Genomic DNA, 14567 nt, shown 5'->3' on the forward strand with positions numbered 1-14567 from the left:
ATCACACGTGGAGTTGTTTGTGTGTAGAATGACACGTGGAGTTGTTTACGTGTAGAATGACACGTGGAGTTGTTTTCGTGTAGAATGACACGTGGAGTTGTTTTCGTGTAGAATGACACGTGGAGTTGTTTTCGTGTAGAATGACACGTTGCGTTGTTTTCGTGTAGAATGACACGTGGAGTTGTTTTCGTGTAGAATGACACGTTGCGTTGTTTTCGTGTAGAATGACACGTTGCGTTGTTTTCGTGTAGAATGACACGTTGCGTTGTTTTCGTGTAGAATGACACGTGGAGTTGTTTTCGTGTAGAATGACACGTGGAGTTGTTTTCGTGTAGAATGACACGTTGCGTTGTTTACGTGTAGAATGACACGTGGAATTGTTTACGTGTAGAATGAAACGTGGAGTTTGTGTGTAGAATCACACGTGGAATTGTTTGCGTGTAGAATGACATGTGGAGTTGTTTGTGTGTAGAATCACACGTGGAGTTGTTTGTGTGTAGAATGACACGTGGAGTTGTTTACGTGTAGAATGACACGTGGAGTTGTTTGTGTGTAGAATGACACGTGGCATTGTTTACGTGTAGAATGACACGTGGAGTTGTTTGTGTGTAGAATGACACGTGTAGTTGTTTACGTGTAGAATGACACGTGGAGTTGTTTACGTGTAGAATGACACGTGGAGTTGTTTACGTGTAGAATGACACGTGGAGTTGTTTGTGTGTAGAATGACACGTGGAGTTGTTTACGTGTAGAATGACACGTGGAGTTGTTTACGTGTAGAATGACACGTGGAGTTGTTTACGTGTAGAATGACACGTGGAGTTGTTTACGTGTAGAATGACACGTGGAGTTGTTTACGTGTAGAATGACACGTGGAGTTGTTTACGTGTAGAATGACACGAGGAGTTGTTTACGTGTAGAATGACACGTGGAGTTGTTTACGTGTAGAATGACACGTGGAGTTGTTTACGTGTAGAATGACACGTGGAGTTGTTTACGTGTAGAATGACACGTGGAGTTGTTTACGTGTAGAATCCCACGTGGAGTTGTTTGTGTGTAGAATGACACGTGGTGTTGTTTGTGTGTAAAATGACACGGAGTTGTTTTCGTGTATTCTCTCGCCCTGTTCTACAATAATCGGGTGGTGGGGGTGGGGTCCTCTGGCTTCTCCCGTTTCCCTCCCACAGCGTAAACAAACCACGCAACAATGTAACTCGGTGTTGCTGGAACATCCCCGACGGAGCAGGACCCTCCCTTGCCAAAGCAGCGTCCTCCGACTCGACCGTGGGCCCCTTTCACCGCGTAAGGGGCCGTCCATAAATGACGTCACGTGATTTTGGACGATTTTTGACGATCCCCCCCCCCCCTCGTCACACGGCGTCACAAAAAGTCAGACCCCCCCCCCTCAAATATGACGTCACAAAGCTCTGCCCCCCCCCAAAACCATATATCCATTTTGAAAATAAAACATGCTTCAGATCGCTTTAAACTATTGTCATAGTAGTGCGTATTTAATGCGGCGCTGCACTCTGATGTTGTAGGAGAAAACATTTATTAAAAAGTCTATTCAAATAAGTAGAACGTGTTGTCTATATTTATTCAAAGTTGCGCATTTTGATGTGACGACACATTTCTCAAACTCCCCCCCTCGTCACACTTCGTCACAAATGTTTGACCCCCCCTTAGGTGCGTGACGTCATTTATGGACGGCCCCTAAATAAGTAACTGTTCGTGATGAGCGTGTTATTGATTTCCAACCGTCGTCAACTCTTCGCTCGTGTCAAGGATGTCCGTGGCGTTGTTGTTGTTGTTGTCGTTGTTGTTGTTCATTCGTCAAGCGAATCGTCAGCATTTCAGAGCCACGGCTTCGGTCCACAGTGTGTGCTCTTCATGGCGATCAAGTTTACTCGTGTTGTCATGGGCAGCATCGTCACCACTGGTTCCCATCAATGCGTGTACCGACCAACATCACCTGCTCGCCCTCATCATCATCCAAATTTCTGTGTAGTGTTCCATAATCACCACCACCACCGTCATCATCATCATCACTGATTCCATCAATGTATCCACTGACCATCACGTGATCGCCATTATCATCGTCATCATCATCATCCAAATTTCTGTGTAGTGTTCCCATAATCACCACCACCACCGTCATCATCGTCACTGATTCCATCAATGTCTTCACTGATCATCACGTGATAGCCATCATCATCGTCATCATCATCCAAATGTCTGTGTAGTGTTCCCATAATCACCCCCACCACCGTCATCATCATCACTATTCCATCAATGTCTTCACTGACTATCACGTGATCGCCATCATTATCATTATCCAACTTTCTGTGTAGTGTTCCCATAATCACCACCACCACCGTCATCATCGTCACTGATCACATCAATGTCTTCACTGACCATCACGTGATCGCCATCATTATCATCATCGTAATCATCATCCAAATTTCTGTGTAGTGTTCCCATAATCACCACCACCGTCATCATCATCACTGATTCAATCAATGTCTACACTGACCATCACGTGATCGCCATCGTCGTCATCAACATCACCATCCAAAATTTTGTGCAGTGTTCAATCATCATCATTGTCTTCATCGCTACTCTCAATGCGATCACCATCATCATAATCGTCGTCGTTGTTTTATGATCATGGCAACGTGTACAACATATTTCCCATCAATCATCTGCCATGGTTACTAAGGTGTTCAATGTAAAATCATCATCATCATCATCTTCTTTGCTCACGCACCGATTGCTCCACCATCGCCAACGTCATCGCAGCCTCACTCCTCCGCCGGCACGTGGGAAGTTCACCGCAATGTCGCCACCTCGGAAACCACCACCAGGGTTCAATCTCGCGCTCGACAGCATCTTCCGAGTGGCTGGTAGGCAGGGCAAGAACCCTCACTCTATGTGCGTGGCGAGACATTATACCGGACCGTGGTGGGCCGGTCGAAGAAACATCGTCCGACCCAGACAGACTCGGCAAAAGTGAATCACCGAACACCACCGCTGCCGCCGCCACCACCAAAACCAATACCCACCACTCGTCGCTCAGTGGCGGTGACGTCACAGTGGCGCCTGTGCCAGGCTAGGTGCGTGCGCTTCGAGGTCGCCGCGTGAAGTGTCCGAAGGCTGTCGCTGCCGACCGCCAGGACGGGAGGCGGTCACGGGCACAGACCCTGAAGCTGTGCCCGTTGTGTTGACCGACCGAGACGACTGGCATATTGCACCAGCTGTGCCCCCCCCTACTCAGCCACCACCACTACCACGATCACCACCATCACCACGTCCGCCGCCGCCACCACCACGTCCACCGCCGCCGACGTGGGCGGTCACAGCACGTAGAGGTACGTCGCCTTGACGTCGCTCCCCAGCAGGTTGCGCGCCGTGCAGCGGTAGACGCCGCTGTCGCGCGGCCCGGCGCTCGGGATCACCAGGGCGCCCTGCGGCAGCACCAGGAACTTCCCCCCGGCCGCCCGTCTCGCCGCGGACGCTCCGGCGCCGCCCGTCGGCGCCGCCGCGGCGGAAAGATGCGTGCGGTCCGGCAACTCCCACGTGATGTCGGGCCGCGGGATTCCGATGGCGAGGCACGACAGCTGCAGGGATGTGCCGGGCCGGGCGTGGTATGTCCGCGGCGGCCCCGCGGTGATCCTCGGCGGGTAGGCGATGACGACGACCGGCACCAGGCGCGAGTCCTCGCCGAGGCGGCTGCGGGCCCGGCACACGTAGTTGCCGCGGTCGTGCACCGTGGCGCCGCTCACCACCAGCGAGCCGTTGGGGAGCAGCGAGAAGCGGCCGGCATGCCGGACGGCGGCGGCGGCCGCCCCCTCCAGCAGCGCGCCGCCGGGCAGCGTCCAGGAGACCGCCGGCGGAGGGTCGCCGGAGGCGGCGCAGTCGAGCGTCGTCGACTCGCCGCCGACGACGCGCACCAGCCCGCCGGGGCGGGACGCCGACGGCGAGATCCGGGGCCGCGTGCCGAACTCGAGGCGCAGGGAGCGCTCGGCGGCGCCGGCCACGTTGCTGGCCGCGCACCGGTAGCGGCCCGTGTCGCCCGCGCCAGGCTCGGAGAGCCGCAGGGCTCCGTCTTCCCCCGCCGAGAAGCGCCCGGCGCTCTGTCCCGGCGCGAGGCGAGCGCCGCCCGGCAGCGTCCACGCCACCCGGGGCCGCGGCGAGCCCTCGGCGGAGCAGTTGAGCAGCGCCGAGCGCCGGCCCGGCTCCACCGCGACCGTCTCGTCGTCGCCGCCGCCGGCAACCGAGGGGAAGGACGGCGCCTCGAGGGCGTCGACGACCTCCAGCCGGACTTTCAGGCGGCTCTCGGCGTCGCCAGAGCGGGCCACGCACACGAACTCGGCCGAGTCAGAGGGCCGGGCGTTGCGGATCTCCAGCGTGCCGTTGGCGTGCACCGCCAGCCGGCCGCCGCGGTACGGCGCCTGCAGGACGACGCCGCCGGGCGCCGCCCAGGCGACGCGGGGAGGCGGCCGCGCGTCGCTGTCTTCGCCGCCGTCCGGGGGCGGCCGTAGCTCGGCGCGGCAGTCGAGGAGCTTGCGCGCGTGGGCCAGCGCGGCCTCGCGCCGCGGCTCCGCCAGCGCGTCGCCCACCAGGCCGTTGATGGCCGGCGGCAGGTCGCGAACCGCCAGGCGCACCGTGCGAGCGTCCGAGCCGGCGGCGTTGCGCGCCGAGCAGGTGTAGTCGCCTGCGTCGCGACGGCGAGCCGACCGGATCTCCAGCGAGCCGTCGATGAGCACGTGGAGGCGCGGGGACGAGGAGGACGAGGTGGACGAGGAGGGGGCGAGGAGGACTTCGCCGTTGGGAGTCGACCAGGCGAGGCGTGGCGCCGGCTCGCCGGACACCAGGCACTCGAGGAGGGCTGTCGAGCCTGACGAGGCCTGCACCAGCGCGTTCCTCTCCTGCGGAGGGACGCGGGCACCACCGCCGCTCGGCATTCATTCATTCGTCGTAATTAATCGTAGCGATCAATCGTCGTAATTAATCGTCGCAATTCATCGTCCTAATTCATTCGTCGTAATTCATTCATCGTAATTAATCGTCGTGATTAATCTCCGTAATTAATCGTCGCAATTTATCGTCCTAATTCATTCGTCGTAATTCATTCGTCGTAATTAATCGTCGCGAGTAATCATAATGAATCGTCGCAATTGATCGTCGTAATTAATGCATAGTCGTAAATTGTCGTGTAGCGCCGTTGACATTTATAGTAAGTTGGCTGCTATAAATGTTTGCGATGGCCAGGTCGCTGTGCAGCTCAGTGGGGCCTTACCTGGGAGAATACAAAAATAAATCCGTCTAATAGTTTAACGATTATTAATTTAGTAAGAACACGAAGCTTTTGTCTCTTGGCAAACATCATTGCCAAAGTCATGGCTCAGGGTCACTTCTGAAAGAGAAGCTGTGTAGCTCCTCGGGCCTTACCTGCTAAAATCAAATAAATAATAAGACATTAAATAATATGATGGAACGAAAAAATATATAAAATGTACGTAATAGAAAAAGAAAAAAAAGCGATAGATTCATTAAAATGTAAAGGAGTTCTGTCCGTCGTTTAACAGCGAAGGAATGAACGGTGCGCAGACCTTGTGCTCGACGCGTGCGGCCCGCGTCTCCACCAGCACCCGCACGACCATCTCGTCGCGCCCGACCTTGTTCTCCGCGTAGCAGGTGTAGTCACCCTGGTCGCGCACGCCCATCTTGTCGAAGAACAGCGTCCCGTTGTCGAACAGCACGAAGCGCTTGCTGCGCTCCCCGCCTCCTCCTCCTCCTCCTGCTCCTCCTCCTCCGCCGGCGGCTACGCCGTTCACCAGGGTGCCGTCCGGCATCTTCCACGAGATCTCGGGGTTGGGCACGCCCGACGCGACGCAGTCGAACTGGAAGTCGCCGCCGTAGCGCACCCGCCGGTCCCCGCCGGGCCCCTTGCCGTCGATGCGCGCCGGCCGCAGCAGCACCTCCACCTTGGTGGCGGCGGCGTCGTCGCCCAGGGAGTTGCGCGCCAGGCACAGGTAGTCGCCCGCGTCCGCCTCGCTGGCGCCCGCCACCACGAGCGAGCCGTCGGTGAGCACACGCGTGCGCTCGTCCGAGCTGCGGCGGCGGTGGAGGTGGTGGTGGCGGTGGACCGTGGGGAAGGGGTGGGGTGGAGAGCGGTGAGGGCCGGAAGTTAGCGAGCAGCAGTTTTAGCCCACCGGTGTGTTGAAGCGTGAAACCACAACATTTACAATTTGAGTACGACGTTTCGCTGTTAATTGGGGTGGAGAGCAGAGGTCGCAACCGGTTACCCGATACCCGTACCCTACCCGATACCTGGCTACCCGTACCCGGCCAGGTACGGGTAGCCGTTTGCGACCCTGGTGCGGCCGGGTATGGGTACGGATAGGCCGTGAGTCACTGGTGAGTCACCGTTTGTCACTCATTTCGGGTAGGGTAAGGGTACGGGTAGGGAACGGGTACCTGTACCCGGCCGGGTACGGGTACGGGTACCCATTTGCGACCCTGGTGCGGCCGGGTACGGGTACGGGTAAGGAATCAAAACCCGTTTGCGATCTCTGGTGGAGAGCGGTGAGGGCCGGAAGTTAGCGAGCAGCAGTTGTTTAGAACGGGAGTCCGCCCCCATTATTTTATTGATCACTTCCGTCCGTGCCACTTTCCCGCACGGCGGACTTGTCTCAGTCACGGTTGTTGGTAAGCCCACGAGCTGCTAACCCCTAGTAGCCAGAATGAGTAAGACAACAAACGTCGCCGGAGAGCTTCTTTGAAAAGGGAGAAAGACCCAATGATGACCCCCCCCCCCCGGTCCGTGAAAAAATTGCCTTCCACAAAACCGGTCCCTGGTGACCAAAAGGTTGTGGACCGCTGGCTTAGAAGATGGGAAGGGCGCAGGAAGGGGCGCGGGTGGCTGGCACCACCGCAGCAGCAGCTTTTAGCTGCCGGCCGTCGAACAAAGATGGCGGTCGGCGCATCGCGCGGCGCTTTCAGACGCGCTTCTGCGGCCGTCTGGAACGCTCTCTTCCTTCCGATGTTCGGAAGCCACTGGGAGGTGTGCAGTTTTAAATCATCGTCTTAAAGTTATTTCTTGAGAACTGCTTGTTGGTGTTTTTAGTTCGTTGTCCCTCCCCTGCACCTCCGATTAGTACGGTTGGCTACGTACGGTGCGAAAGAAGTTCAACGCACATACACGACACCTGGCCGAGCCAGGTACTAAGTTTAGGCCGAGTCAACCTCGGGGGAGGCCCAGGGCCGGTTCAGATAGCCGCCACTGGTGTTGGCCGTGAGCGGGAGTCAAACTCGGGTCGCCGGGTTCGCAACGCGGCGCGGTAACCACAACACCACCGCTCCCCACAACCACACACACACACACCCATACAACACAACCACTCTCCCACACACTCGCACACCGTTCACCCACAGACACAGAAGCACTCACACACAACCACTTACCCACACAAATACAACTACTCGCCCACACAAAAACAAAGACAAAGGTCCCCCGTATAGCCTTAACAAACTGTAGGGGCAAGTGCTGTTAGCGAGCACACAACCACTCACCAACACACACACAACTGCTCATCCACACACTCAGACAACCGCTCACCCACACTCACACAACTGCTCACCCACACACTCACATAACCACTCACCCACACACCCACACACACAACCACTCACCAACATACTCACACAACCGCTCACCCACACTCACCCACAACCGCCCACGCCCTCAATGCCTCCCCGCTCACCGCGAGTAGATGTCCACAAACTTCTTCGACGGGAGCCTCCAGAGGATGCGCGGCGCGGGTGTCCCGCTCGCGTTGCACGCCAGCTGCAGCGTGGCGCCGTAGCTGACCTGCATGCGCCGCGGCGTCGATGCCACGATCCTGGCCGCGCCGGGCCTGGCCGCCCGTCCTTCCTCCGCGGCCTGCCGGCCGATCGCCGGTAGCGGCGGCTGCTGCTGCTGCCGCGGCGGCGGCGGAACGTTGTCCGGTGACGGCCGCCGGTACTCCTGCTCGACGGTGACGACGAAGACGCTGCGGTCGGCGCCCAGCGAGTTGGTGGCGAGGCACTCGAAGGCGCCGGCGTCGGCCGTCGCGACGCTCTTCACCAGCAGCGTGCCGTTGGGGTAGACGAAGAGGCGCCCGTCCAGGTACTGCGACGGGCGGATCTGGGCGCCGCCCGCCAGCACCCAGCGCAGCGACGGCGCCGGGGTTCCGCGCGCCGCGCAGTGCAGGGCCAGGGCTGCGCCGGCGCGAGCCGTCACGTCGGAGCGGCGGCCCTGCAGCATGCTGGGGGGCAGGCCGAGGACGTGGAGGCGCACCGTGGCCGTGTCGGCGCCGGCCGAGTTGCTCGCGACGCACTTGTAGGGGCCCCGGTCGGCGAAGGCGACGTCAGCGATGCGCAGCGTGCCGTTGGCGTCCAGGCTGGCGCGCCCACCAGCTGGCCGCCCAAGCAGGCAGACGGCGGCGGCGATGAATATTGCGAGTTGTAAGAATCATTATTGTTTCGATTTAAAGCTTTCGTGACTGCAGGGATTCATCTTCTTGGTTTCTTCGGTAAAGTCACGTAGAATGGAAGTAATAAAATAATAAAAATAAATCATTATAAAATATATGATTTTGTTATGTTTTATTTTATTATTTCCATTCTATGTGACTTTACCGAAATAATATATTTTATTATGTTAAATTTTTATTATTTTTTAATTTCCATTCTAGGTGACTTTACCGAAAGAACCAAGAAGATCATTATTGTTGTTGTAAGAGAATCGGTTTTACCCTTTATGGAAATAAATCAGTTAAGGTGTTAAACAGCAAACGGAAGCATTTTGCCAAGAATCAGGTCCGCATTAACCACACATACCTGTGGTGAACATGCAAACAAACACATGCTCTGGTAGTCTATGATGATGCATTGTCTTTGAAACTGATTGGGCCACACCAGAGACAGCTTATTTTAGAGCCTAGTCTCAAACAGTATTAGACCAGAGGATGCCAATAGGTGAACAGCACAGTAGCATCTACATCTGCAGAACATGAAGAACCAGTGGCATCTACATCTATAGAACGTGAAGAACCAGTGGCATCTACATCTACAGAACGTGAATAACCAGTGGCATCTACATCTACAGAACGTGAATAACCAGTGGCATCTACATCTGTAGAACGTGAGGAACCAGTGGCATCTACATCTACAGAACGTGGAGAACAGTGGCATCTATATCTACAGAACGTGAATAACCAGTGGCATCTACATCTACAGAACGTGAATAACCAGTGGCATCTACATCTGTAGAACGTGAAGAACCAGTGGCATCTACATCTACAGAACGTGAAGAACAGTGGCATATACATCTATAGAACGTGAAGAACCAGTAGTATCTACATCTGCAGAAGGTGAAGAACCAGTGGCATTTACATCTACAGAACACGAAGAACCCGTGGCATCTACATCTATAGAACGTGAAGAACCAGTGGCATCTACATTTGCAGAACGTGAATAACTAATGACATCTACATCTGCAGAATGTGAAGAACCATTGGGCATCTACATCTACAGGACATTTTACAACTTTTGAAGCTATTCCCCGTGTTTAGTTCACATGTCGTAACAACACGTTTGAAATTTACAGGAGTAAAGTTGGACTCACGAACAAATCGACTTACGAACAGACCTAACTCGTTCGTCAGTAGAGGAGTCCCTGTTCATCGCGTGAATATAAACGCATCGTTTAAACCCGCCGACCCCCGACAAAGCCAATGGGCAAGGGTTTTGCCACGTGAGTACAAACGTACCAACTAGTTTGCTACTTCAGCACACCGGCGGTGTGTTGGAGAGCAAAGCCGCGGAAACATTTACAATCTGCCGTCAACTGCGTTTGCCGATTTACGCCAACCAGCATCCACTCGGTACGATTTGGACAGACTCTTCACGGAAGGCGGTGCCCCCCCCCCCCCCCCCGCCCTTCCCGGTTCCTGCCTCTCACCTCCGGTCGCCGGCACGGCCGCTGGCCCCGCCGCCGCGCCGCGTAGCACCGTCCGGTCGGGCAGCACCCAGGCCCGCTGGGGCGCCGGCCGCCCCTCGGCGGGGCACGCCAACTCGGCGACGGAGCCGAGTGGCGCGGTGACGTCGCGGTGGCGAGCGGCGACGAGGATGCGCGGCGGCTGAGCGCTGACGGCGACGGCCACCGCCAGCCGGGCGGCCCCCAGGGCGCTCGCCGCCGTACACACGTACTGGCCGCGGTCCTGCAGCACGGCGCCGCGGATCGCCAGCGTGCCGTTGCCGAACACCTCGAAGCGCGAGCCGTGCCGGGAGTTGGCCTTGATGACGGCACCTGCCCGAGGGTGGTGGTGGGGGCGGGAGGGGGCGGTGGTTATGACGGAAGAGGACGGTGCTCGGATCGGCATGGCCGCCCACGTGTGAACCGCACAGAGCGAGCGGTGGTCTTCGTTGGGGCTGGCGGAAGCACTGGAGCAGACCGGACACTCTGCTACCACCACCACCACCTCTACAACCACCACCTCTATCACCTTCATCTCCTCCACTTCCTCCTCCATAACCTCCACTACCTCCACCACCACCTCCATCTCTGCCACTATCTCTATCCCCTCCTCCACTTCCTCCTCCATTGCCTCCTCCATTGCCTCCACCACCACCACTTCCATCTCTATCACCACCACCACCTCTATCACCTCCGCCTACTCCTCCACCTCCATAACCTCCTCCAACTCTATAATCTATCAGCTTCCTCCATCATAACCTCCTACACCACCATCACTACCCGCTCCTCCCCCCTGCCACTCCCCCAAGCCCCTCCCTCCATCCCCCGCCATTCCCGCACCTGTGGACACCTTCATCCAGGTGACAGTAGGTGGGGGGTTGCCCTCCACTTGGCAGTCCACATAGATGTCGGCGTCGGCAGCGACGGTGACGGTGACGGTGCCGCCCGCGCCGCCGCCGGTGATGATTCGCGGTTTCTGCGGAGCGCCGGCTCGCGGCACCGCATTCGCCGCGGGCGGAACGACGTCGGGAGGAACGACGCCGGACGGGCCCTGGCGGTCCCCTCCTCGCTCCCGCGGCGGCTGCTGGAGCTTTAGAAAGAGAGAGAGAGGGAGCGTGAAATCTATTGTGAAAGCTTTCATTAAAAAGGGGAGGGGGGGTCACATCAAGCAAAGCATTAACGAAATGATGAACGAAGCAAAGTGCCGACTACACCAAGCATCTTCTTGTTTCCTCTTATTGTAGATTGTTAGAGAATGAAAGAGGTGGCATGGGAGATGGGGAAGGTTGGGAGAGGGATGGAGAGAGTTTTGGGGGAGATAGGGTTTGGGGGAGGGAGAGAAGAGAGAGGGAGAGGGATGGAGGAGGAGATAAAGAGGGGAGAGGTGGGAGAGAGAAAGATGGGAAGGGGAGAGAGAGGGTGGAGGGGGGAGAGAGAGGGTGGGGGGAGATGGAGACAGGTGGAGGAGAGAGGTGGGAGAGAGATAGATGGGAAGAGAGGGAGTTGGTGGGAGAGAGAGAGAAAGAGGGGAGAGAGGAGAGATAGGGAGGGGGAGAGAAAAAAGAAGCGAGAGAGAGCGACATGGAGTAGGAAGAAAGGGGGTAGAGAGAGGGGGGCAGAGAGGGGGGTAGAGAGAGAGGGAAGGGGTAAGGAGAGCAGAACGAGAAATCTTTTGTTAAATCTTTCATTTAAAATGGGGGGGGGAGGTTACATAAAGCAAAGCATTAAAGAAATGATGAACGAAGCAAAGTGCCGACTACACCGAACATCTTCTTGTTTCCTCTGATCGTAAAAAAGAGAGTGATGGAGTGGGAGAGAGAGGAGAGCAGGGGGGTGGAGATGGAGGGGGAGGGTGAGAGAAAGAGCGATGGGAGAGAGAGGATAGAGAGGAGGAGGGGGGGTACAGAGTGTAGAGAGGAGAGATTTTGGGGAGCAGGCAAGGAGAGAGGGGGGTGTGAGATGTGGTGGTGGTGCAGAACCCCTCATAAATTGTGTCAGTAAATAAATAAAAAGGTGCACGAAATTTTTGAAATTAATAAATAAACACCGGCTCACCGATTCACCCCCCCCCCACTCACCAGCTCGTCACCCCGAACGCTCACCTTGTTTTTTTCTTCTTGGTTTTTTCGGTAAAGTCGTGAGAATTATTTAATTATGTTATATTTTTATTATTTAATTATTTCCTGTCTACGTGACTTTACCGAAAGAACCAAGAAGATGAATCCCTGCAGTCATGAAAGCTTTAAATCGAAATTTAAAAAGCTCACCTTGTTGTCGAACATCGGGTAGCGGCGCTGGGGCGGCGGTGGCAAGGTGGCCGCGGCGGTGGCGGTAGTGGCGGCCGCGACAGTCGTGCTGGCTCCGGTCGGACCCCGGTACGGCCGCCCAAATGGCCGCAACTCGGGCACCCTCCTCCCGGCGAAGGGTGACCTCGACGTTGTCCTGGCTCCCGTCGAGACACCACCGCCACCACCGCCGGCAGCAGCTTGTGCCGGCGCCTGCGTGGGCCTGTGGCCTACCACGGCGCTGTGGACGATTATCGAGACTCCGGGCCTGACGCCGTTGTTCGTGTTGTAGTTGTAGCCGCCAGCGCCACCGCCGCCGCCGCTGCTGCTGCTGCTGCTGCTGCTCACGTGCAACTGACCGCTCCGGGAGCCGAAGCGGCCGGGCGTGCGGTGGATGACGATGGAGCCTCGGTGCTTGACCCCCGACGGCCAGCCGGGGATGATGATGGAGTTGACTGTGACCTTGGAGCGTCCTTGGGGGCTCTCCGTCGGCGCCGCCGCCGCCGTTGTCGTGGTGCCACTCGGCTTGGCGGTGAAGGCCGTGATTTCTGGGCGGTTCGTGGCGCGGCCGCCGACGCCGCCGGCTCCCGCCGCCGGAGGCCGAACCGTCGCGTAGAAGGGCCATGGCCGCGGCGCCGGCGGCGGCGGTTTCGGCGTGAGGTAGACAGGCACGTAGCGGCTCAGCGCATGGTCCCAGCGGTAGTTGTGGACGGGCTTGAGCGTGGTCGGCCTCTGCGTCGTGGTCTTTGCCACCCGCGGCTTCTCCGTGGCCGCGCCATGTGGCTTCGGCGGCCGCCCCCAAAGCACTCCGGCGCCCACCGTGCCCGGTGCCTGCGGCAGGTTCAGCTCCCTTCCGGGCGGCCTCTGCGTGGTGGTGGCGGGGATGCCGTGCGGCCTTCCCCAAGCGGAGGCGATGGAGTTGTCGGTGCGCCCGGCATGGTCGTCGGGCGTGCCGTCGCCGTGCCCCGGTGGCGGAACGTCGGCTCCCGGCCCCGGCGGAGAGGGCCAGCCCGGTGCCGGTTCGCCGGCTTCCCCGCGTTGACCACCACCACCTCGCGTCGTTTCCGACGGCGCGGCGATCGCGAGTCCGGAATGGGGGATGGTCCCGGATTGTCCTGAGGAGGCCACATCTGGGCCTCGCCCCATGCCGGGCCGGGGCGGCCGAGGCCTTGGGCCGACCGCCGGCCACCTCCCCGGGGCCATCCCAGACGATGGGCTCGCGGGCCTCTCCGCGAGGACGGGCCCCGCTGGTGGCTGCCCAACGCGTTCGCTTGAGCGCCCGGGGTCGGCCGACGTTGCCGTCGCCCCCGCGGAGTGCGGAGGATCCACCGGCTGCCTCCGCAAAGGTGGCACCAGGGCAGGAGGAGCCACCCGCTCCAAGGTTTCCAGCGCCGGGTCTTCCCGATTTTCTCCACGACGAGTCGCCTGCCCCACTTGGCCTCCACCCACGCGATCGGGCGAAGCGGGGTGCAGCCCGCCGCCAAAGCCCGGGACGCCCTCCGCGGCCGACGTCACCCCCTCCGCATGCGAGTCGCGGCTGTCGCCTGCCCGGGCAACGTGCGTTGCGGGCCCGACCCCGCCGCCACTGCCGTGACTCCCGACCCCGTGAACTCGCTCCTCCGGCCCCAACCGACCCGGCATGCGCCACGGCACCAGTCCTTCCGCGGGCCGCAACTGCCCGTTCGGTCCTCGTCCGTCCCACGGGCGTCGCCCGCCGGCCCTTGACCGGTTGAGCGGGGCAGCCCCGTCACGGCCCATGGAAGGGCTCGCCGGCACCTGCGCGGGCCTCTGCGGGTTGCCGCTCGCCAGGCCCGGTTGGGCGCGAGGAGGCCACGGCCACGGCCCAAGGCGGTTCTGCTCGGATTCCGCGGCGCGACCGCTCGAAGCGCCGTTGAGAAGCGTGCCAGGAACCGGTGAGGGCTTGCGCAACTCAGGCACTCCGGCGGATGCTTCCGGGCTGCCACCGCTGGCCGTGGGCTCGTGCGAGCGTGGAGGATGCCACTTGGCAGCACCATTGACGGTTCCGTCGCGGAACGAGGGCCGCCCGGCCCCGGCGACAGGCGCGGGAGTCTCTGTGCGGCCGCCCCCCTCGCCCACGGCAGGCGGCGTCGGTCGTGCCGAGACGCGGCGCCGTCCCGTGTGGGGCCCTTGTCCCAAGCGTGGCCGCTGCCGTTCCGGGACGGCAACCCTGCCGGCAGGAGGAGGATGATGAGGATGAGGAGGATGAGGAGGAGGAGGTCTTCCCGGAACATCGGCTCCAC

General features: G+C 58.8%; 1 protein-coding gene across 1 annotated transcript; it reads right to left on the minus strand.

The window, feature by feature from the left end:
* Window positions 1-1490: 1490 nt before the first annotated feature.
* Window positions 1491-14161, minus strand: LOC144738610 (matrix-remodeling-associated protein 5-like). Its single transcript, XM_078621612.1, has 6 exons — window positions 12289-14161; window positions 10862-11111; window positions 10007-10354; window positions 7767-8460; window positions 5613-6114; window positions 1491-4928 (listed from the first exon to the last, which is right to left on the minus strand). Exons 1-6 carry the CDS (start codon window positions 14062-14064, stop codon window positions 3354-3356), a joined length of 5145 nt encoding a protein of 1714 aa, XP_078477738.1. The 5' UTR covers window positions 14065-14161; the 3' UTR covers window positions 1491-3353.
* Window positions 14162-14567: the final 406 nt, after the last annotated feature.

This window comes from Lampetra planeri, unplaced genomic scaffold (genome assembly GCF_965212315.1).
Source record: "Lampetra planeri unplaced genomic scaffold, kcLamPlan1.2.h2 scaffold_1085, whole genome shotgun sequence".
NCBI classification, from domain to species: Eukaryota; Metazoa; Chordata; class Hyperoartia; order Petromyzontiformes; family Petromyzontidae; genus Lampetra; species Lampetra planeri.

Excerpts from the sequence above, each read along its gene's own strand:
- LOC144738610 (XM_078621612.1), bottom strand. The coding sequence starts at position 14,064 with ATGGGCCGTGACGGGGCTGCCCCGCTCAACCGGTCAAGGGCCGGCGGG. Across the intron at positions 8,461-10,006 it reads GGCCGTGCCGGCGACCGGAG|CTGGTGGGCGCGCCAGCCTG; the intron begins GTGAGAGGCAGG and ends TTGGGCGGCCAG. Across the intron at positions 6,115-7,766 it reads TTTGTGGACATCTACTCGCG|CTCGGACGAGCGCACGCGTG; the intron begins GTGAGCGGGGAG and ends CCGCCGCCGCAG.